The 25,565-nt window shown below is 42.9% G+C and overlaps 1 protein-coding gene across 1 annotated transcript in view; it reads right to left on the minus strand.

Annotated features, from left to right (window-relative positions):
• Positions 1–25,565, minus strand: part of LOC144821805 (ADP-ribosyl cyclase/cyclic ADP-ribose hydrolase 1-like) — a 212,759-nt gene that overhangs the window by 106,038 nt on the left and 81,156 nt on the right. The window contains exon 4 of the mRNA XM_078678980.1: positions 6,907–7,042. Within this exon, the coding sequence (XP_078535106.1) occupies positions 6,907–7,042 (136 nt within the window). The remainder of the gene's footprint in view (positions 1–6,906; positions 7,043–25,565) is intronic.

Below are 25,565 nucleotides of genomic sequence, written 5' to 3' on the forward strand. Positions count from 1 at the left end.
GTGGAAGCTTTACCTATTTGGGTCGTTTCTCTTGATGCATGTGTTCTCTGCTTGTGTTTTCCATGCACATTCAGGCATTTTTTTGTTTATTTATCAAAAGCAAACCCCCACATTGAAGAGCTTATTTGTGAGAAACAAAAAAAATGCCAAGTGGCCACTAAGTCATGTAAGCCTCCCCAACATTAACTTCTGTTGAACGTGCTAGTGTTGGTTTAAGCTCTTTTGTAAGAAATAGACTATAGGGCATCTCCCTGAAAACTGACCTATATATACCCACCAAGTGACATTATGATTTCTTTATTATCTTGTTTGTTTGTATGTAATTGTTTTCAATAGAAATAGAATCTGAATTGCGTTCTTCCATATTGCAGTACTGTGGCAATATCTCTAAGGAGTCGACAATAATATTAGAAGATGTATACGACTGAATTTGGGATCGTAAATACTGAGAAACGGGACTCAGCCGTAGGAGTTGTTAATGGCATTAGAGGATGTAAACGTTTGAACTTATGATTAGAACATATAATCTTACGGAGTTTTTTATGATTAATATAACTGGAGAGGATATTATCGGATGGGTTTAGTACCTTTGTTGACAATAAGGCGATATTAACATGTTACAAGATGGTGCCCAATATTAGAGATGATAAATAGACATTACAAGATGGCGCTTGTGCTGAACGCCGTACGGAGTACCTAGGGAAGTCGCTAACCGAAGACAGGTAGGAACATAAGTAATTTGTTCCGTGTCCACGGTTAAGATAGCGTGTTATCCATGATTTTGATATGGTTATGGTTTCCTACAATTTTGAAATTTTATTTTAGGACAGGGGAAGTCGGATTTACGCACCACCTGGGGGTCTAGATTTACAGAACCGATACGGAGAAGGTGAGCATCTGGATTTAGGACGTAGATATATTCTTCTTAATACTTGCTCCACATACTGAGATATTGTTATCAATGTTATTTCAGGGATATTTTGAGGTACTACATGAAATTACAGTCCCCGGAACTATAGGTGCTAAATGTCGAGGGTAAGTGCTACTGCCATATTACTTAGAATTGTTGGATAGTGAAAAAGTTTATTTATACGAACAGGGCTATACGTACTGGAATAATACTGCAGAATCTAAACTGATCGCTCCATATACTTGTTATTTTTTATATCAGGAACGTGTACTATAATGAGGTATATGTATATTGTTTCACAGAGTGGAAGATAGTGATAATTGTGCGATACTGAGTATCCCCTAAGCTTTCGTTGGTAAACGCCAATGGTGAGTGCCAGTAGCTTTGTACTCACGTCATTTTGGAAGATTGAAATATATAATTGTGGTGAATAGTAGACATCAATTTTTATTGTAGATGTGGATATTATAAATGTGTATAAGAGGTCAGGAAATTAATTGATGAGGATTGTCACTCACAAGGTGAGTGTAACCTATCAAGTTATTTTGATGTATGTGTTATAGTAAATGTATGGGAAATTGATGTTTTTATATATTCGTTTTAGCTATCTCGTTACTGGAGAGAGAAGTTTGATTTTTGAACTGATTGAATATCAACCGTATACAGAAAAGGTTGACATAGGTAACTCATTTTTGCCATTTGAACTGGTAATTTTTAGCTGTTACCAGTTGCCAGGTGGGACCGGAATATGTGGGGACAATTGGAGACCTTTGATAAGAACCCGATGGCAGATAAGGATCATATAGATTGTCTATTGGTGCGCTACCGTGTGAGGTGAATGATATAGAGAGAATAGATGTAATTTTATTATTTTTTCTTCAGATGAGATATAAGGACCGAACCCGAGGAGGAAATTGAGCTAGTGGAATTTTCGTGAATATTTAGGTGATTATTTTTCATTATTGCAACACTGCTTGCCACACTCGATCTTGAAATATATTGTTTCCTCTGACACGGGACTTTATATATATTCACAAACTTTGGGTGTATCTTATAATTGGAGTGGTATGACTTTCGTTCCATTCTTTTCTACATATACCTACAAAGGAAGCTGAACTTACACTAAATTATGGGTGATTGGTACTTACACACCTTAAAGAGCATGACAGTCTTAGATCGTGTTATATTTATGGGTACTGTTTATTTGGTTACAGCCCTGAGGAAGTCAAAGTGTGATATTATTACACGACGAAATACGTGTTAGCTGAAGCTGTTGTACTCACTACATTGAATGCAAGGTGAATTTCTGATTAAAACGCAATAAATATGGATGAACTTTGATACCTTGATTGGAAAAGACTTTGATTACTTATCCGGAATAAACTCACAGTGACATTTACCATATGATTTGTGTTATAACTGAAGAATTTATTAATAATAGTGTGCTCAGAGGATAATTGGTTTTGTTTGCTTCCAAATCTGCGGGACTTCTCTGGATGTCGGATACACATCCATCTTCTTGAAGCACCAAAGTGATATTCTGTTTTAATATTACCTTATTAACATATTGTAGAGCGCCCGTTAGACAGTTAGTATCCAATCCTTTTTGTAGGTGGTCTTCACAACTATGACTCCCAGAGCATCAAGTAATGTTGAATGATTAAACATATGAACATGTGTAGCAGCAAAGACAACAAATAAGCCGCTCAACACCTGGATGCATTATGAAGCATGCACATCAATACAGGCTGAAATGTAACCAAATGGGGCCATTTTATAAGGGATAACACCAACCAATGTATGGCAGTCAATGGCTAATTGTTGAATATTTTAATGGATACCGTGGTATTGCAAAAATGCTAATTAGGCAGATGTTTTGAGATAGAGTTCAAAGTAAATGACCGCCTGTATTAATGAATTCTTGCGTATTGTTGTCTATTTTAAAATGGCAATACAAATAATGTGGAGAAAAAAACAATATGGCTAATACTTCGAACACTGTAGGAAATAGATTAATAATATTGAAACCTTTAGTGGCAGCTTACTGACCTGACAGAATTGTGATGGGTAGAAAGTAAATTACCAGGTTCTGAAGTTATGTATCCCTACATCATCCACCTATATCCAAGAATAAGGGGCTAGTTTAGAGATGCGATTTCTCTCACTCAGTGCACTTTACTAGGGACCTACTGATGAAACAAATCTGCCAATTATGGATAACCAATCATAATAACAATTTATACAGAGAGCATATGCTCTTTAGCACTGATCAGCAGTGGTACAGTGCCCAGAGTCCTATAGCCAACAACTACAGGTCAGGAAAAATAAAGGAGGAAGAAGCAAAAAGTTTGGGGATAACCCTGCAAAAAGGCCCATTTCCAACAGAAATCCACTGACTGACTGCCGGTGGATCCACCGTCAGCCAATCAGCAAAATAATGACTGACGTTAGTGCATGTGGAAGCTTGTCCTGTTTGGGTTGATCCTCTTGATGAAGGTGTTCCATGCTTGTGTCCTCCATGCTTTGTTTTTTTTCTTTCTGAAAAGCAACGCCCCATATTGGGGAGTTTATTTGTGAGAAAAAAAAAATGCCAAGTGGCCACCAAGTCATGTAGGCCTGCTCAACATTAATTTCTGATCAAAGTGCTTGCATTGTGTTTCTTCAAGCACTTTTGTAAGAAATAAACAACTCAATAGGCAGTTATTAATTATTAGGGGGGTTTCTTTCCAAAGGGTGGACAGAGGTGGGACATCCACCGCTAAATAACCCACAATTAATTACATTTTGACAGGCGAATCCTACCAAAATTTAACAGGGGAACAAATACAGTCTTTACTGTATCATGTGCATTTTGGTGCATTAAACGCTGAAATCTGCATGTTATTCCCCATAAACTCATAATAGGTGTTTATTATCACACCCGATAAATAACGTACCCCATTGGTATCATTATTTATCAGGGCTATTATATAACGCCTTAACTCGTAATCAGGCCCCTGCTGGGAAAAACTAGACATGTTTGCAAAGGTTTCATATGAAATTGACTATAGGTGTAAGTACTAGTAAAAGGACAAGGAGGGTAATATGTGACTTTTTTCAAAACCCAAATGATTGCTGTTTGTTGCTACAAGCCTTTCCTTTTCTCCATTTTGGTTTATAGTTCTTACATTCAAACCTCCGTTATTACAGTGATCAGTTGTGAATACATTCTAAGGCACAAAAAAGCAGGTTTATATACATGGTTCAGGCAATTTCGAGATGAAAGCAAAAACAGATTTGTGCTAGAGATATCTATAAACTAATGAATAAATGCATTTTTGTAATTTGTGTTTTCAAAGTAAAACACTGTAAAACATTTTATGGTATAAAAAGTAACTTTGCAGATATTTCAGAACAACAATACTTAGGTGATTGGCTTCATTATTCATTTACAGGAAATTTCGAAGTCGAAGACAATTGACAGCAAACCACTACCTTCTTTACCGCAGCAATATACGTAGGGGTCTTGACATATATATATATATTTTTAAATAATAAAAGGGTTATTCAAAGGTGGATTGTATCTTTTTGTGTGGTGTAAGTGAGAGTGAGGCATAGGGACTTGAAAAACCTGTTTGGACTTTGACACAATGGCAAGAAATTGATTTCAGAATCTCTGTGACGGTAAGGATAAAAGTCTCTGACAACGTGTGCAGCTGTGCCACACCCACCATTTTCCTTTGTTCTTGAAAGGTCCTCCTTATTTTGCTGTGCCAACACAATTGGTGCTCAGCAGAAGTTCATGTGGAGTTATTTCTATAAGACCATCAGGTACAATCTGTAGAATGCATGCTGCCCACTAAGGACAATTCCACCTCCTATTTCTTCCTCTTTCAGTCTTTGTTTTCAGTGGTCTTTCCGAAGGGTGTACAAGGTTATCTATGAAAAGCTGCATGGCATTCTCCGTAGAGGACCTTTCCAGACTTGTTTATGAGGTGAATACTGTGCTGCAGCCTGACTGCTGCTGAAGTTCAGAGCTGCAGGCGTTTGAATCAATTTGGAGGATGCAGTGACTGTGACTGGAATTGGAGCTCCACCTGTCTTCTCCTTGTGTGATTGCAAAGCCGGGCTGCCACACTTGATCTTGCTATTACTCTGACACATCTTCATGGTTCCACACTGATTCCATCCCACACATGCTTGTTTTTCCTCTCCCTGAGGTTACAAACAGAGATTTGGGTGTCATCATGAGTCCTTCTTCTAGCTCTTAACATCCCATTGGAGGACGTACACTAGCGGAAGTTCCTCTTTCCAGTTCCACATCTCACTAGCCTCCTACTTAAAATAATAATTTCTTGTCATGGAGATGATTGAAATGTAAAAAAGCTGTTATTTTGAGGAAATTAGGACCCTATGATAGCCTCCTTGACTAACTTGGCCACTATCTATTGTATTACAAAGCTGTTTACTGAGCCACTATCTATTGCACTAATATAGCTGTTTGAGGATCTTATAAAGATGTTTAGAGACTTTTTAAGAAGAATTAACCCCTACCACCTGACACCACTGTATACTGCACTTTATGGACAATGCTGCTCGTAAGCGTACAAAGTGGCGCTGAGCTGGTTCCGCGAGGGGTTATCCTCTTTTATTATTTTGACTGGAGTGGGGTACAAATAGGATAGTTACAAAAACGTATTTATACAGTACTTTTCATTGATGTTGTAATGAATTGTATCTATTGACATAAATCCCACAATCCTTGGTCAAACCAAGCGTGCGGCACTATGGACAGATTGTGAGGTTGCCGGATTTTAACTTGATGTCATGTGCATGTTGCCGGTTTGAATTATACCACCTTGTGATCTTAAGTTTTTATTATATGCAAGTATCTATATATTGTCACGGTTTTAAATAATTTAAAACAATAAAATTGTACTTACTATTATGTGGTTACAGGGTGAGTGAAGAAAAGCTGACTGCAAAAGTTCACTGACTAATGAGGTTTGGGCAATGCTGCCAAAAAGTCATCTTCATTTTTGAAACGTTACTAGGAACATAGGTGACCTCATACTTTCTGACAACTCAAATTGCATAGTTTTTTTCCATAATTATTAACGATGGTCAAGTTAAGGGTGGGATTGTACATAGGTTGAGTAGCCAAACCCACTCAAACTGTTGGGCATCAGTGGAGTAAATATGCACCGTCCTTTCTTACTGTTAACGTAAGCACTGTGACGGCATCTAAAAATATATGTACCAATATAGTACAACAGCAATTAAATATTACTCGTGGTATATTTTTGTAGGCATTTTACTCTGATAAACTCTACTTTTTAATGTTTTCTTTTCCCTCAATTGAGTTTTAAACGACACTTTGCACATGCCAACTAGTTTTTACATTCTTAAATGAATTTCATGATATCCATAGAAGCAAAGTTCTACATTCGTCCATCTGTGAGGATCACAGTTTCTTCTGTTGCCTTTAGCATCATGAACCTTTAGTATGTGTATATTAACAGTTGAACGTTAATAATACAATTTAAACACGCGTTCACTTTCACAGCAGGCTAGATTTCCCCAGCAAGCTGGATCAGTTGGCTGAACGCCTGATGCATTTTTTTCAGGCGGTCATGAGTTTGAATCCTGGCAAGGCCGAGTCAGCCTTCCATCCCTGAATAAAATAAAGGTGGAAAAAGTGCATTCTTCTTTTAATGAAAACATTTACGTTGCATGTTTCACTTTTTGTTTATCTGAGATAAAAAGAATAACATAAAAGATAAATAACAATACGATGGCAATGGTTAAACATTTAAGAGAAAGGACTTTTTTGTCAAAGGTCAAGAAAACTGTTAGTTACTCTTTTTTGATGTGTATGACTATCATTAGCCGACATTTCTTCGTCCATGTTTTCCTTGTGCATAATAGAATAATGTGCATTGCTCTGCATACAATGTTCTAACACGAAAGAGTGTTTATGCATTATCCTACCCATTCCAACATTTTTATGATCATACCTGAAGCGTAGGATTTGCCACACCACAAGAGGCCGTTTACGATGTATCCCAAGAGTGTGTCTTCCATTGTGACTAGATTTTGTGCTGCATTCGCGTAACGATGCACTAACTCATTGGTATTGCTCCAGAACACCGACTATAAGAATAAAAAAGCAAGATTATTATAATGCAACGATTGTATTAGGATTTTATGACTTGTGTATGAACATTTTCGATAAAACTGCTTGTTAGAAATGCAAAAAAGGTTCATCTCTATTATCCAATTAAGAAAAGAACTAAAAACCTAATGTCAAACAAGGATGGGAAGATGTGCCACTTTCATAAAATAGAGAATGACACCATCAAGAAACAGTTACTATAGTTCATAAAAATCCTGTTTATGCAATGATATTCACGTCCTCTATACACACCCGTTTGACCCCGGCCTCCTTAAGCTGATCAGTTCTGTTGAAGCATGTCAGATGTAACTTTTACCTTTCATCATTATAATATCCTTCCAATGCAATAACCAGATCCGTAACAAATTGCTGGCTTAGTCAAATATGTTTTGCCTTCAAAACTCTCATTAGCCTTCGAGGTTCCTATGAAAATCCTCATTCCATATTCCACGAAAACGTGGATCATTCACCTCTCCCTTCATTCATTGAAATTCTACATTCGTTTGCAAAAACACCCACCTTTATAGTAGATGACATTGACCATCTTATTGGTTAGAGTTTTTTTCATCTCAGCTGCTTCTATTTACCTTCCTAAATCTCACTTCAACAGTGTGCATCATACCCCAAAAGTCAACACTGGGCACATCTTTTTTTTTTGTTAAACTTTTTGTTGTTTCTCTGTTTTTCCATTTGAAAACATCAAACAAAGGATTTCTTCAACGCATCTGTCATTTTAAGCAGTCACAATAGATATCTATGAACAATTTCTCCTAGTCCCCTCATGGCTTATCCCATCCTGTTTCTTTGCACCCACACCCTCCCTCAATCTGTGATCACGCCTCTCAGTCTCTCCAGACTACCCATGTCTGTCTGAGTCAGCCAAGTGTCAGGTTGTTCCAAGGTCCTGAGCTTACAGTTCTACCCAGTTCAGGCCATAAAATTCACTCCTTTTCCTCCAAACCTTCTCAAATTTGCTCGGGCATCCCCTGCCAGTGTAAACCATGGAGCCCCACTTTTGGGCAATGCCTCTTTTTTGCCACTACGAAACCCCGACTAAAGAGCTGTAACTCAGCTCTGGGGGATCTACTTCACCAAGGATTCCAAGGAGGATGTATATGGGTGTCATTGGGATAGTACACCCAAGAACACCATCTCCAGTTCATTCACAATTGTGGCCCAGTTGGCTTGTAAAGGGGAAGAGTCCCCAGTGCATGTAAAAAAGAGCCCTCTGCTGCCTTACATCTAAGACACACGGGGTTCAGTACGCGGACCGGCTTGAATGATTGACTTCTATTATAGTCAATTCTTAGGAGGACCTTGAGTTGCCCCATCCTCGGTCTGTATGTAATGACCACACCCTGTTGTAAGCTGATCTTTGAAAGGTGTGAAGTGCGATACAGGGTGTACCCCCTGTACCATAACAGGACTCCAGTGGTCTTGTCAACGTTGTCACATTTGTTAAAGAAAGAGTCAGGGATTTTGAATGGAGTGTTTTGCAGTTTATGGAGCCGTTTGGGCAGCATGCCCAATTTAAATATTGCTGCTTTACCTAGGAGGGGCGGGGGAATTTTTCCTATTTCTCCACATCTGTGTGGTATTCCCTAAGGACTATTTCTAGGTTTTTGGTCAATAAAGAGAGACCTGTCATGGATAATCTCAATGTCCAGGTATTTGAACTCATCTCTGGTCCCTCTTAAATTATGATAGGTGTCATCTTGTGTGCCCCCTTGACCAAAGGTTACAATAGCGATTTGTTGCAGTTTATTCTATATCCTGAGTACCTTTCTAAGGCCTTGAAAATGGACAAGATCACTGGAATGGACATGTCTGGGTTCGTTAGATATAACAAGTCATCATTGGCGTATATTGAGGGTTTTTTTTTTAGTGCCCCTCAACCTCTGAGAAACCTGTCACATACGCTTGTGTCCTCACCCAACACACCAGTGGATCCAGACAAAATACAAACAAGAGATAAGAGAGCAGTCATCCTTGACCGGTGCCTCTCCCTAGGGAACATGATGTCGGCATTTCTCCATTAATCCTGACATCCGCAGTTTGTGATGTATAGAGAAAGACCACTCATATACAAAAAGTGGAGCAGAAGCCGAATGGTCGAAGTGTCTAGTGCATATACGCCCACTCGAAAGAATCAACACTTTTTCTGGGTCCAACGACAATATAGGCATAGGGGCCAGTGCAGTGGCGGCTTGCCGAGGGAGTGCTGCGGGGCAGTGGGTCGGGGTGGGGGAGGGGCAGGGTGGGGGAAGTGGAGTATGACATACGACAGATAGGAGTAAGGTAAGTATTTAAATAAATAAAACAATTTTCCTTGCACATGTTACATTGCTGTGTTGGCGACCGCTGTATTATAACATGACCTCTGCAACCGCAGTGCTTTGTTAGCAGCGGCATGTTTAGGCACACAAAGTGAGCCTGAAGGCGAAGCCACTGCGATGCAGCACCTGCACTGTCATGCGTAGACTGTTACCATGCACCATGTCATACATGGTGCACAGTGCACGCATGACAGTACATGCTGAGGGATCACAGCATGTGGCCCCATGCACTACTCCCCGCCATGCAAAATCGCCCGGCGGCCCTGTTATCGCCCCTGCATTGAGTTTCCAGCTACCTTTTCATGGCGGTATTCTCTTCATAAAAAGGTTGTTGGAAAGGCAAATGGTAATACTGATGGTATTGCCTGTCTCAGCACTGCCACCATACCCAAGCATCTTTGCAGACTGCCGCAGGGTCCATGATTCCGTCGGTGTCGGCGGTGTTGAGGCAGCCCAACCACCCCACTCCTGATCATGCGGTCAGACTGACAGCCATGCTGCGGTTAGACTGCCACCGACAGTTGTGTGGTGGCCCGACCGCAAGGTTAGTAATTAGGCCCTTAATGTCACAGGATTCCTTATATAATTGTGAAAAACATTCAGTACGCAAATAACATGTTTAAGATCATATTTTCGTCTACATGTAAAATTAGTTGAAACTCATATGGAAAAGAATCTTATGATTAACACACACTCACACTAACACACACACACAAGTTTAAAAATAAAGGGGCTGAACAAGTATTTGATTTAACCCCTTGCCCGCGGCCGGAATTCCGCTCCTGTGCTGGACATTCCGATCGCGGGCATGGTAATGACGGCCCCCAGCCGTCATCAGAACACAAGCACTGTGTGCCATGTCGGCTGGGGGCCGTCATCAGCATGAAAGAGTTTAAACAATGAACAATTTATTTTATTTTTTTCTGATCACATTGCATTGTAGATGCCACATTATAATGTACTGATGCACATTTTGGTAGCAATATGAATTTCTAGACCGCTTTTCCTGTAGACGACACATATATCTTGAATCAGGAAGGGACAATTGTGGGGGAGACCTGACTTTAATTCAACAGAACCAATCTACTGTTGATAGAATACATTTGCTCCTCAAACATATGGGTGAAAGAAATGTATCTCTCTGTTGGCTTTTTCTACTGTAATACCTAACCTAATTTGCACTTCTCATTCCCTCCCACATCCTGTCTCCTTCTTCCTTCGTCAACCATTGTTTTTGTGTGATGACATCCCCCTACCACTTTCTTCATGTATTTTTAAACTTAGTTAATTTTCTTCCTCCTAATGTTCCTCATCTTTCCACCTTTTGTTAAAGTTGCCTCGCTCTACCTTTGTTCTCATGCTTCTTTATTGCACTTTAATCTCAAGTCTTTGTACCCTAACCTGGCATTAACGTGGGGTCTAAAATTAGTTTCCTTTTAAAACCTTGTAGGAAATTGGGTTACTGATTGAGGGACGTAAAACCCTACTCAAGCTGCAACCACAATTCTCCTCAGGGTGAAGTAACCAGTAAACCCTAAATTAACCTGTGCTCAACCCTTGGATATCTTGGAGCAGAGCAGTATGGCTTAACCCATTGGCAATGTCTAAATTATTTGTGCAACACGTCAAACGGGAAAAAGTCATTACATTACATGCGTAACAACGCAAGTGATTACAGCACGGTCAGTACTGCGATGTAACAACGACCGCGTTGTTACATCGCAGTATCATTACAACGCAAGTCGTTACAACGACCTGCTGTTGGAGGCGCTCTAAGCTAAGGAATAGTATAATTTACTATTCCAACAGCTTCCCTACTATTGCACACACTGGGGGTGGAATAGTAAATTATACTATTCCAGCATCCAGCGCCCCCTACAGCAAGTCCTTGCTCAGTAATGGCACTGCGTTGTAGCAACGCGGTCATCGAATGACCACATTGTACTTGCATGCATTGTAACCACATGCGATGTTGAGGTATTTATTCCTCCAAACAGTAACACAGTGAGAATGAACATCAAAAGGAACCCACCACAGAGTTAGACAAATCGAGTAAGTTTACATAAATAAAACAAGACCTAAATGATGAAAATATAATCAGTAAAAGCAGAGATATTCAATGTTACATTTTTTAGAGAAAATGATGCCAAAAAGCACAAAGCACCAACAGTGGGCATAGGATAGGGTGGGGCTGTACCAAGACAAAGTCACACGCTCAGGTCGACTGTGATGGAATGAGGACCGGCTAAAGGGACCCAGTTAGGCGTCTCAACAAAGTACCTTAAATCCTGGTTTCCCGAGTGTTGTGTGGATTCACATCGAAGCTTAAGTGATGCGTCGGCTCTGAGATACAGCGAGGCTGCAATGCAAGGACCTGCTTGATCATCAAGAATCCCGTTGATGGAGTTTGGAATTTGATGTCTGGCATGGAGGAGGCAGCATGCAGTTGGAGCGATACATCGGTTCCGAAGAGCTGTGAGGTTGCGACATGGAGCCTAGCATTGTCGTCAAGGCTGCCGTCGATGAGGGATGCAAGGGTCTGCACCGAGGATTTGTTGGGGGGGTTAATGCAGGTCTTTGCAATGGGTCTAATCCATGCAGCAGCGGAGATGTATAAGGTTTCTGCTCGGGTTTATGCCGGACAACAGAGGACATGCATCAGTTCTGCTGGTACCACAGAGGCGGGCAGAGCACCTTAGGTCTGCTTCCAAAGGTCCAGGTCTGGGGAGACACCACTTGGCAGGGTGGCAGGGTAGACTCACAGATGGTAGAGTCCAAGTACAGGTGCAAGGTGGTTGGAAGCCTGTGGTGTCCCTGAGCCTACGGATCAGGAGGCCAACTAACTAGTTCTTGGAGTCACTCTGGGTTCTGGGTTCAAGCGATGTAGGTCCAGTCCTCCTTAAACAAGCAAAAGGGTAGCAGGCAGAAATTCAGCACAGCTGTGCAGAAGTTCCTTTAGAGCAGCAGTCCAGCAGAGTGGTAGCCCTTATGGCAGCACAGCAGTCCTTCTTCCTGGCAGAGTATCCACAGGCCCAGAAGTGTACTGAAATAGTGGTGTCTGAGACCCAGCAGTTATACCCAGTTGTGCCTTTGAAGTAGGAGAGAAGCTTTGAGAGGTTAGAAGTCTCCAGGCATCCTGCCTTTCCTGTCCTGGCTCCAGGAGAACTGCAGGGGGTATGCAGCCCATTGTGTGGAGGCTGGACACAGCCTATTCAGGTATAAATGATGCTATGCCCAGCTCCTCCCTCCCTTCATGCCAGTGATGGCCCATCTAGGCATGCCTAAGCTCCATATTGTATGTGGATGTCTAGAAGGAACACACAAACCCTAACTGTAAACTACACTCAGTCATGTGACCAGAAACAGGCTAAGGCACTAAATGGAAATCAAAAAATGGAGGAGGAAGGCAAACGTTTGGGGAGAAGACCACCCAACGGCTGACAGGTATAACAAATATTTTCAGTTAAGTAGTATTCATGTTTTAAACTGATCTTGGAGAGAATTGGGTTCTATTACTTTGAACAATCTGTAGTTTTTTTCATTTGTTTTTCTTTTGAACAGGTTTATATGTATTCATGTTTTAGAGAAATATTTCTTCTATTTTGTTTTCCTATGAAAGTATGTAAAACCCCTACAAATTGTTCATTGTTAAGCAGAATGACTCAATGACTATAGAGAAATGTCATTGATGAACCACCAAAGTTTGGACAAGCCAGCATGTACCTTACAATGCCCATGCTTTTCACTGATGGATCATAATAACAAAGTTATCTAGCATATCCACAGGAATGCCCAGAAATGTCACTGATGTGTCAAAACACCAGGGTGTGCGAGCATGTCTCAAAAAATGCGCAGTGTATCCCCAAAGTATCTACAATATGTCATGGAAGGGCCTTACTGTGCTCCTGTGCCCTGACCAAACAGTTCAATAATATATTTTTTTATAAAAAAAATTCCAGATAATGTATCATACTGCTTTTATATAACGTGCTGTACATGAATAACAAGAACATAAGAAAAAAGCAGAAAATCATAGCAAAATCCAAGCTTTAGCAATTATGAAATGTTGACAAAATGTGTTCTTTTAGCCTAATCTTAAAAATCTTTAGGATACAAACAGATCTTATGGAAAAAGGAGGCTAGTTCCATGAACATTGAAACCAAAACAGTGGGCTGCATTTGCCAAAGAGTGAAGCAGCGTGGTGCCGCAATTCAGTTTGCTGTGCCAATCTGCGTCATTTTAAAAGCACAGGGATGAGTCATATTAACAACAATACAACGCATTTGTGTGCTTTCCACTGCGCTTGTGCACAATTGGCTACTATGCACCAGTGCAGGCACCCTTGTGACATGTTCCAAGGGTGCCTGGTTTGCAGGGATGATTGTTTTTATGCAGGAAGGGACACCTTGATGGCATTTTCCTCTTTCTCAGCATACATAGACAGAGGAAAAACAAGCATTTGCAATGCAATAGGTCTCGCATTTGCTAGAGTTGAAGCTATGGGCATTGTAAATAACAATACCTTTTATTTATTTGTTTTGAAACCTGAAAGTAGTGCATAAACACGCACTTTGTACATATAGTCCTTGCTTATGAGAAGCAAGGCTTGCAGTAAAAGAGCCTGCCAGCCTTGCGTCTCATATGCAAGGACTATAAGTTCAAAGTGCTTGTTTACGCACAGCTTGCAGGTTTTCAAACGCCTAAATAAAAGGCATTGTCATTTACAATGCCAATAGCTCAAACTCTCACAAATGCGAGACCTACACCATTGTAAATGCTTGTTTCATTTTGGTCCCAACCTCACACTAATCTAGTGTGTGAATGAAGGGCTAGTCCTGTACTTTGACATGAGTGAGGTCCAGAAATTGCTCCGGACCTAAATGGGTGCGCAAATCAAATCCTTGTTTGTCAGTGAACTGCTGTCCATGTCATAGGTTTAGCCATGTAGAACTCAGCTGCCAGTGTAGCATGTTTTGTGACTCAGTAGTTGTGACCAGACCTTTTACATTACAGAAATGGGTGCTTCATTGCCCACTCATGTATAGATGTAAAGTCCTGTTGCTACACTCGTAAATGAGGTCCTAGTGCTAACAAGGGTGACTGCATTGATGCTAACTGAGGTCCTAGATCTAACAAGGGAGTCGGCATTGGCACTGTACTACGTGCGCCAGCACAGAGAGAGATCAGGAATGTTCCATATCTCGGTATATATGACACATGGCTGCCCTTTTTGTGTAAAGCAGTGCAGCAAGCTGTCTTGCTGTGTAGCACTACAGCGCATCTTCATGAATCTGACCCCTTGTGCATAAGCTCAACTACAGCTGACTACAACTATGAGAAAGCCTACAGAGGGATGTTTCCAGCTATGGCATGTGTCTGTTGTTTCTGCCAGGTGTTGCTGCCTTAAACTCCCAGTAATAGGATTTATAACTTAATATTGAACGTCATTTAAAAGAGAAATGCTGAGAAACAAAAAAATAGTTCTTTCATAGCCTCTGTGAATATGTATGGAACCATGGTTGTCATGTAGAGTTGGCTATTCAGTATTAGCTCATGTAATGGTTCAAGAATCGGTGTTAGAGCATGCACCTGTTCTGCAAACTATAGCATGGCCCTATTCGAAATTTCCTTTTTGCCTGTCCAATAGTCACACAAACAAAATACCAAACGCCTTCTACCCATTAAGCTATTTCACTCTTTAATCTTTTTAATGAATAAGTGCACGTATAAGTAGTGAAAGACTTCCCTGATTACATCTGTGAGGCTCATTCCATTCTGGAGGCAATATCCCATTTGCACCTAACCCAGGAGCCCAGATCAGGCATTATGTGCCTCTGCGTTAATTGCACATTTTCTATTTGTACACGCTTAAATTGCACACGCCGCACTATTTTCCATGTCTAAGGCTTTTAAAATCGTGGAGGGAGCTTCCTGGCAAATAAAGTGAAATTCTGATTCTCAACCTGGAATGCGATTCATGGTGTGAAATTCTGATTTGCTTAGAAGATTATTGGTAGGTTTTACCTGCTGATAACATGTCAGCAAATCACAAAAAATACACAATTTGCGTACCTGAAACTAAATTAGCCCCCTGGTTGTAGTAGCATACAGCCTTAAGGTATTAATAAAACTTCAGAATACCAGATCTTAGCTCACATGATCACTTCCATGACCGCAGTGCCTACACTAGTGTGCAATAGAACATCTAGGGTTACCTGTGTGGCACTACAGAAAAGCTCCTTTTTGCTAATCAATTCCCATATTCAACCGGCCTTCCTTCTTCTCAGCAGGAGCAAATGTGTGCATGTATTTTCTATATATCCAAAAGCAGAATGACAATCGTGTTTTTTGATAAATGTAATTATGCATGTGCCAATGACACTTTAACCTCGGTAAATTTGGCACCGTTTTTTAGATTAAAAGTTTGCGCATTTTGAGGCTATCCATGGATCGAAATGTGAACTCAAGTAACATCAGATGTGGGAGCAGCCAAATAATAATAATAATAATAATACAGGGCTTATAAAGCGCCTGGTTACACAAGCCGTGTGTATGTGAAACAAGGACAGCTGGGTGGGCTGCCAGCTTCTGTGATTGCATAGTTGGACTCAGGACTGCTCCAGCATTTACCCTCCCCGAGTGTGTTACACACTACTGATCCGGTCCTCACCACACGGCCCACTGTAAAGGAAAGCTAATGGTCCAACCTCAGGGCTGAAAGAAATACAGCCCACGCTGCTTATCTGTGCTGTTTTGTGAGCAGCCCATCCTGTGTCGGTGACGCAGGCCTGACTGAAGAGACTCGTCCTCCTGTCAAATTAATTCAACCAGCAGGGGCCTCAAGAAATGTGGGCGGACAACAGCACAAAAACGATTGCGTTAAAAAATAAAAAGAAAAGCATTGGGCAGCGTTCAGCGCCGTAAATATTAAAACATTATTATTGTTGCCCAGACGTGCTTGTGTGCGTGAGAGATGCCTACATAAAACAAGTAGTGTCTAAATGAAACAATAATAGCCAGCAGTGGAACTACATTGTAGTTGGTCAGTGCTGCTTCCTGCGAAATGGAAGTAAACCGGAAATGACGTTTCAGACAACCAGCCAATCAATGCGCGAGATGAAACCAGCAATGACACATTTAACCAATGGCAAGTGACAACACAAAAAAAACCAAAATGGGTGGAGTTTCACTACTAATACAACTTACTTGATGCCTCGTAGAGGCAGCCTGCGTTGCCTATGCGAGACCTAATTAGGAAAAATTTAAGTATTTCTCCTCGTTGCGCTACTCCTGTGCCTCCTGAGGTATAAGATTTTGATGCATTCCCAGCTTTATACAACATTGTAAATCTGGGAATGTGTCAGGTTCTATCGATGTTGTGTGGGAACACCCTCAGCAACAACCGCGGAACGCCCCTTCCACACAAAGTAATGTGTGAAAGGAACCCATATTTACAATGCCATGAAGTGTCACACCGGGTGACTTTACATGACCTTGTAAATATTGGTAAGCCCATTGCGCTGCAGGTAGATCAAAAAAAGGATGCACCGGCGGCGCAATGGGGTTGTAAACTAAATCCTAAGTATTTCTCAATCAGAAGAAAATGTACTACATTGTGTCTGTATTCTGGAGTGAAATACTTTGGTAGTTGCAGAGTGTTATCTAGATTACCTTGTGGAATGTTCCTTTGAACTACACCCTACAGTGCTTGATTTTATGTGTTTTGTTTTATATGGTTTCCAATAGAAACATTTCACTCACTAGTCTGAGGGCAGAGCAGTGAAAACCTGGGCCCGAACCTATGGCTTTAGTAGACGATGATCTGCCATCACCCATTGGTATACTGAGACCCATAAAGGGCAGTAAAGTGATGGTTGATGCGCTGCCAGCCCACCAGCATTTGCCCGTCTCTCTCAAGTTTCTGCCAGTCCGAAGAATGTGGGAGAACACAAGTGGCATTCTTCACTGCTGCTTCTATCAGCATCCACGGTCGGTAGTGGGAGTACCTGAAAGGCGGTGACGTGGGGAGGGGGAGGGGAAGGGTGGGGGGTAGTAATGTATGGATTACGAAGCTTTACAGGTAAGTAAACATATAAATAAATAAATAAACCAAATTTTGTTGCGCGCACTGCATAGCATTTGGGGATGCAGTGATGCAACAAAATTAGTTTTATTCATTTATATGTTTACTTACCTGTACAGCTCCGTAATCCATACATTACTACCCCTCACCCTGACCCTCCCCCTCCCCACGTCACCACCCTGCAGGTACTCCCACAACCGACCACGGCTGTCTATCAGAAGCTGACCTTGGCAGACCTGCACTGACATGGGCTTGTTGCACATGCTGACCATCTGCTCCTTGAGTGCTGCTATCAGCATGATGTTGGCTCTCTGCTTCCACATTGAGAGAGCAGAGTGCGGTTTTGAGTAGGGAAGCGGATTGAAGAGTAATAGGTTAGTGGAGGTGAAGTGGCAGGACGCCAGGTGTTGAAATTTCTAAATATCGGGATTGGGTGACACAGTGAATTTTTAAGGGTGGTGAAGGAGGGTGTCAGCAGACCAAGTATTTGTGTTTTTTTAATACTGAGATGGAGAGGAGGATTGGGCAGGTGGGGCAGCAGGTATAAACTTTTGTTAAGGAATGAACATCTAAAGTCTGAGCGTCTGTGGGCAGTGAGACCATTCTGCGCATGGATCCCCCAAGACACCGATGAGCAAAATTAAAGGAAGAGAGAAGAGAAGAAGAATATATGGGGGTATACACAAAATTAAATTGTAAGGGTGTAGTTATCAATATCATGGGACTTTCCAACTCAGAGTTCAAAGTTAAATAAATCATGGACTTTTCAAACTTTGCTCTAATGTATTTGATGCGACTTGAAACCATTCAGTGGTAAACAGCCCCACAGTAATAATGTTTACTTGCAAAATAAGTGCTATCCAGTGTGATTGACTATCCTTTCATTTCTTCATCTATGGTCCATTTTCTTTCAAATTTTGAGGTAGTTTGGTTCCCACTGAGCGATCATAATCCCCTAACGGCGTCCATTATTTGGGACTCAATAAAACCCTCCCCCGTGAGTTTGGTCTGGAAAATGTTAGATCTCAAGCGCAAGGGCAGCATCTTAGTTGGAATAAGGTCTTACCTGCTGTTTTTTATTTTGATCTTTTAGAGCTTGTCAGCTTAACTTTGGTATCTGCTTGAATTTTAATTTCCCTGATGCAGCTATCATTAGTTCATTTGCTATCATGCATGGCAGTATTAAATCTTTGCTGACTTGCAACTTCACATCTACAGACTCTAATCCCCACAAATAGTTTGATAATCATTGCTCAAGGGCACATCGCTTGTTGCTGGAAGCATTGAAGGCCACCCCTGGAGACTGTTCATGGGTTGCGATTTGCTATTCTTCCTATAGGAGAATTCTAAACACTTGTAAAAAACTCTTGTGTGATGAGGCTTGGGATCAACTGTTGTGTTGTAGAAGGCTGAGGGATGGCACCAAATTTTGGGAAATCATTCTATTTTGAAGGCCGCTGTGGAGCCTTCTTTCCTTTCGACTATCTTGCCAGAGCTTTGGGTTAGCCATTTTCAAGCTATATATATGATGTGCCCAATTCTGTACCCGCTACTTGTGAATTTTTGGTAATTGATGGTTCCACTGCATATATTCATTTTTCTCATGAGGAGGTCGATGGCACTATGAATGAGCTTCCATAAAATTTCCCTAAAATCTTCCCCTGAGGCGGAAAGCCGGGGGCTTACAAATATTAGAGGCAGCTTGCACATCGAATAGCGAGCACATTTATATTTTAAAAATTGTACTTATTTTAATAGATGCTGTTTTAATAATTACACTCACTTACTCAGCGCGAGATTCACATCGCACAGAAGTGTAAACTCTTACTGGATGGGCACGGTGCAGCCGATTTGCGGGCTGAATCCGGGGCTACATTCAACTTAGACGCCATCTTGGGGCGAGGAACGCGGCGCGTTCCAGTTGTTGGACGGCCACGCCCTCCTCCATTTTTCAATCAGTGCCACGTATAAATATAGTATGCCTTTCCGTCCGCGCAGCGGGCGGGCGCAGCGGGCGCGCCGGCGGCGCGCCAAAGGCGCGCCAAAGGCGAGCCCGTCTGCGCCCGTCCGCGCTGAGTCCGGGCTTAGGGCTATGACCCCTGGTCAAATCTCTCTACATCACAGAAGGATCTATTCACGCTCCGCTTTGCTGGAGCTGCAATCACATCATACTGCTAGTTGTACGGTACTTGCTCCAGCAAGTTTACCATATAATCCCACCTTCAAATGTCCTTTCTGCAGTACCACGATTCCTATACATACTTCCAACACTCCAGCCAAACCAGCAACCCCTGCTAGAGAAACCGTTATTCTCATGGCGCTTACAAACGCACGCTCTGCATGCAAACATCGACAGGAAATAGCCGATCTAATAGTTGATAACAACTTAGACGTGCTGTTCATCACTGAGACATGGCTGGATGAGGCCTCTGACCCAGATTTAGTAGTTGCTGTACCCCAAGGTTACTGCAAAAACAACAATGATGGACAGAATGTGGATCAATGTCACACATTCACCCCAGTCAAAAGATCTGGGCCCAAATCCATTGTTTTTCCACTCCACACCACCCTGGGTTAGACAATGGCGATATGCAAATCAGCGCTGACCCTGTGCCCCATGGGAACAGTCCAGTCCGAACTACAAAAGCCATGTCCTTCCCAGAACGGAAACAAGCATCCGAGGACCGGCCCGGTTTCGAGGTAACACCTCTCATCAGCCCGGCTAGCTTGCTTCCAGTGGTGTGGAGTGCCTGGGACTCACGTCTGAGCATCCCCAGTACACTTAGAGCGGTTACTGCAAAAACAACAATGATGGACAGAATGTGGATCAATGTCACACATTCACCCCAGTCAAAAGATCTGGGCCCAAATCCATCGTTTTTCCACTCCACACCACCCTGGGTTAGACAATGGCGATATGCAAATCAGCGCTGACCCTGTGCCCCATGGGAACAGTCCAGTCCGAACTACAAAAGCCATGTCCTTCCCAGAACGGAAACAAGCATCCGAGGACCGGCCCGGTTTCGAGGTAACACCTCTCATCAGCCCGGCTAGCTTGCTTCCAGTGGTGTGGAGTGCCTGGGACTCACGTCTGAGCATCCCCAGTACACTTAGAGCGGTTACTGCAAAAACAACAATGATGGACAGAATGTGGATCAATGTCACACATTCACCCCAGTCAAAAGATCTGGGCCCAAATCCATCGTTTTTCCACTCCACACCACCCTGGGTTAGACAATGGCGATATGCAAATCAGCGCTGACCCTGTGCCCCATGGGAACAGTCCAGTCCGAACTACAAAAGCCATGTCCTTCCCAGAACGGAAACAAGCATCCGAGGACCGGCCCGGTTTCGAGGTAACACCTCTCATCAGCCCGGCTAGCTTGCTTCCAGTGGTGTGGAGTGCCTGGGACTCACGTCTGAGCATCCCCAGTACACTTAGAGCGGTTACTGCAAAAACAACAATGATGGACAGAATGTGGATCAATGTCACACATTCACCCCAGTCAAAAGATCTGGGCCCAAATCCATCGTTTTTCCACTCCACACCACCCTGGGTTAGACAATGGCGATATGCAAATCAGCGCTGACCCTGTGCCCCATGGGAACAGTCCAGTCCGAACTACAAAAGCCATGTCCTTCCCAGAACGGAAACAAGCATCCGAGGACCGGCCCGGTTTCGAGGTAACACCTTTCATCAGCCCGGCTAGCTTGCTTCCAGTGGTGTGGATTGCCTGGGACTCACGTCTGAGCATCCCCAGTACACTTAGAGCGGTTACTGCAAAAACAACAATGATGGACAGAATGTGGATCAATGTCACACATTCACCCCAGTCAAAAGATCTGGGCCCAAATCCATCGTTTTTCCACTCCACACCACCCTGGGTTAGACAATGGCGATATGCAAATCAGCGCTGACCCTGTGCCCCATGGGAACAGTCCAGTCCGAACTACAAAAGCCATGTCCTTCCCAGAACGGAAACAAGCATCCGAGGACCGGCCCGGTTTCGAGGTAACACCTCTCATCAGCCCGGCTAGCTTGCTTCCAGTGGTGTGGAGTGCCTGGGACTCACGTCTGAGCATCCCCAGTACACTTAGAGCGGTTACTGCAAAAACAACAATGATGGACAGAATGTGGATCAATGTCACACATTCACCCCAGTCAAAAGATCTGGGCCCAAATCCATCGTTTTTCCACTCCACACCACCCTGGGTTAGACAATGGCGATATGCAAATCAGCGCTGACCCTGTGCCCCATGGGAACAGTCCAGTCCGAACTACAAAAGCCATGTCCTTCCCAGAACGGAAACAAGCATCCGAGGACCGGCCCGGTTTCGAGGTAACACCTCTCATCAGCCCGGCTAGCTTGCTTCCAGTGGTGTGGAGTGCCTGGGACTCACGTCTGAGCATCCCCAGTACACTTAGAGCGGTTACTGCAAAAACAACAATGATGGACAGAATGTGGATCAATGTCACACATTCACCCCAGTCAAAAGATCTGGGCCCAAATCCATCGTTTTTCCACTCCACACCACCCTGGGTTAGACAATGGCGATATGCAAATCAGCGCTGACCCTGTGCCCCATGGGAACAGTCCAGTCCGAACTACAAAAGCCATGTCCTTCCCAGAACGGAAACAAGCATCCGAGGACCGGCCCGGTTTCGAGGTAACACCTTTCATCAGCCCGGCTAGCTTGCTTCCAGTGGTGTGGAGTGCCTGGGACTCACGTCTGAGCATCCCCAGTACACTTAGAGCGGTTACTGCAAAAACAACAATGATGGACAGAATGTGGATCAATGTCACACATTCACCCCAGTCAAAAGATCTGGGCCCAAATCCATCGTTTTTCCACTCCACACCACCCTGGGTTAGACAATGGCGATATGCAAATCAGCGCTGACCCTGTGCCCCATGGGAACAGTCCAGTCCGAACTACAAAAGCCATGTCCTTCCCAGAACGGAAACAAGCATCCGAGGACCGGCCCGGTTTCGAGGTAACACCTCTCATCAGCCCGGCTAGCTTGCTTCCAGTGGTGTGGAGTGCCTGGGACTCACGTCTGAGCATCCCCAGTACACTTAGAGCGGTTACTGCAAAAACAACAATGATGGACAGAATGTGGATCAATGTCACACATTCAACCCAGTCAAAAGATCTGGGCCCAAATCCATCGTTTTTCCACTCCACACCACCCTGGGTTAGACAATGGCGATATGCAAATCAGCGCTGACCCTGTGCCCCATGGGAACAGTCCAGTCCGAACTACAAAAGCCATGTCCTTCCCAGAACGGAAACAAGCATCCGAGGACCGGCCCGGTTTCGAGGTAACACCTCTCATCAGCCCGGCTAGCTTGCTTCCAGTGGTGTGGAGTGCCTGGGACTCACGTCTGAGCATCCCCAGTACACTTAGAGCGGTTACTGCAAAAACAACAATGATGGACAGAATGTGGATCAATGTCACACATTCACCCCAGTCAAAAGATCTGGGCCCAAATCCATCGTTTTTCCACTCCACACCACCCTGGGTTAGACAATGGCGATATGGAAAAACGATGGATTTGGGCCCAGATCTTTGGACTGGGGTGAATGTGTGACATTGATCCACATTCTGTCCATCACTGTTGTGTTTGCAATTGTGGAAAAACGATGGATTTGGGCCCAGATCTTTGGACTGGGGTGAATGTGTGACATTGATCCACATTCTGTCCATCACTGTTGTGTTTGCAATTGTGGAAAAACGATGGATTTGGGCCCAGATCTTTGGACTGGGGTGAATGTGTGACATTGATCCACATTCTGTCCATCACTGTTGTGTTTGCAAGTACCCCAAGGTTACAACATATATCGTCAGGACAGAGTACGGAAACGAGGAGGCGGTCTGGCTATTATAGCCAGAGAGCGTTTTCCCATCAGAACGACAGCCATCCCCACTATGACTTGTGAAGCACTGCAGTTCAGTATAAGGATTAGTGCCCTCTACAACTTTAAGGGATTACTAATATATCGACCTCCAGGCACAAGGACTGCGTTCCTAGAAAATTTGAGTACAATAATGGAAACTCTAGTCAGAGAGGAGACTTGCACAATATTGGGTGATATTAATTTTCACCTAGACCAAGCGAATAATAAGGACACACAGGCCCTTATTGCGGACTTGGATATAGTTGGCCTCAGACAACTGATCACTTCCTCGACCCATCTTGCAGGGCATATTTTAGATGCCGTTTTTTCAAATGAGGAGGGTCTGCAGATCTCCAAAATTCTTCCTATGCCCTGGACCGATCATCATGCCATTTTTAGTAAATTGACCATAAAAGATACTTCAATGAAAATGGCTACTATTTCTTCCTCTGCACCAATTAAAATCTGGAAAGATATTAACCAGACGGAGCTAGCTAATCTACTGGAGGACACGTGTCCGCAGCTCTCCTCTGATCCGAACGCTGCTATCCAACAGTTTCATGATTGGCTAGGTAATGCCACCAATAAGCTAGTACCTACAAAAACTTTATCTAAGAACAGAATGATACCATCTGCCCCCTGGTATACGGAGGAATTAAGAAGGCAGAAACAGCAGAATAGAAACAGGGAAAGACAGTGGCGAAGAAATTATGCGTCCGAGGACAAGGCTAAATACAAAGAATCTTTGACCAGGTACAAAACAATGATCACTGAAGCCAAAAAATCATTCTATTTGCTTAAAATAGAAAAAGCTAAAAATTCAAGTAGACAATTGTATGACATTACAAGACTCTTGACCGGTAATGTACCTGATTTGACTCCTCCAGCATCTCAATCATTCTGTGACTCATTGGCCAAATTCTTTTTTTCGAAAGTCAATGACATCTATCAGGCCTTTTCTTTAAATCCAACAATACCAGTTTCTTTTGATTTGCCATCTGACAGGCTTATGGAAAGCTTCTCGGTGATCACTGAAGACCAGATTAAAAGGATCGTATCCTCAATTAAAACCGGATCAACATTAGACCCTTGCCCAGTCTCAGCCCTCCTACCAGTGATAGACATCCTTATTCCAGTCATTACCTCAGTCTGCAACCTGATACTTAGCTCAGGTACTTTTCCTGACTCCCTAAAAACACGCTGGTAAAGCCCCTGCTGAAGAAATCAACTTTAGATAAGGCAGATGTAAAGAACTATAGGCCTATCGCGAGTTTACCTTTCCTTGCCAAGGTGATCGAAAAGTCCATGAATCAACAGTTAGTTGAATTTATAGAGAAACATCAATTACTGGACGAAACCCAATTTGGTTTTCGAAGATATCATGGCACAGAAACTGCCTTAATTAAGGCGGCAGATGACATCAGGGTAATTCGTGATCAAGGAGGGACAGCAGTACTCATACTGCTGGATCTGTCAGCGGCCTTCGAAACGGTCGACCATAAGATCCTGGTCGACCGTGTCGAAAAGCTGGGTGTTCATCACCTAGCGAGAAATTTGATTGCATCTTTCCTAGCAGACAGATCACAGGTAGTCACCTTGGTCCCGCAACAATCCGCCAAACTGTCATTACCGTGTGGAGTGCCTCAGGGCTCATCCCTAAGTCCGACACTTTTCAATATCTATGTGTCGGACCTTGCTAATGTCATCAAAGCATACGGGATGAGCGTTACCTCCTACGCTGATGACACTCAACTTGTATTGGCTATTAAAGATAACGGACCCAGGGTGGCAGACAGTTTTAGGCATGGAATCATTGCAATCAAAGAGTGGATGTCACACAATTGCCTTAAACTTAACTCTGATAAGACGGAGGTGCTCATTTTTGGACACCTCCGTCCAGAGTGGTCAACAATCTGGTGGCCACCCGCCATGGGAGACCCCCGTGTCCAGTTACTAAGGCAAGGAACCTGGGAGTAATTTTTGATGCAGAATTAAATTTTGTGGCCCATGCCAACAAGGTAGCGGCAACAGCCCATTATAAATTGAGGATGATCAGAAAAATCATTCCATACCTGCCTGGAACTGCCGCGAAAACTTTAATAAGCTCTCTAGTACTATCATCCCTTGACTACTGTAATGGTCTGTTTTTAAATGCCCAAGCCAGGACTATGAATAAACTG

This window comes from Lissotriton helveticus, chromosome 2_2, assembly GCF_964261635.1.
Source record: "Lissotriton helveticus chromosome 2_2, aLisHel1.1, whole genome shotgun sequence".
Classification (NCBI taxonomy): Eukaryota; Metazoa; Chordata; class Amphibia; order Caudata; family Salamandridae; genus Lissotriton; species Lissotriton helveticus.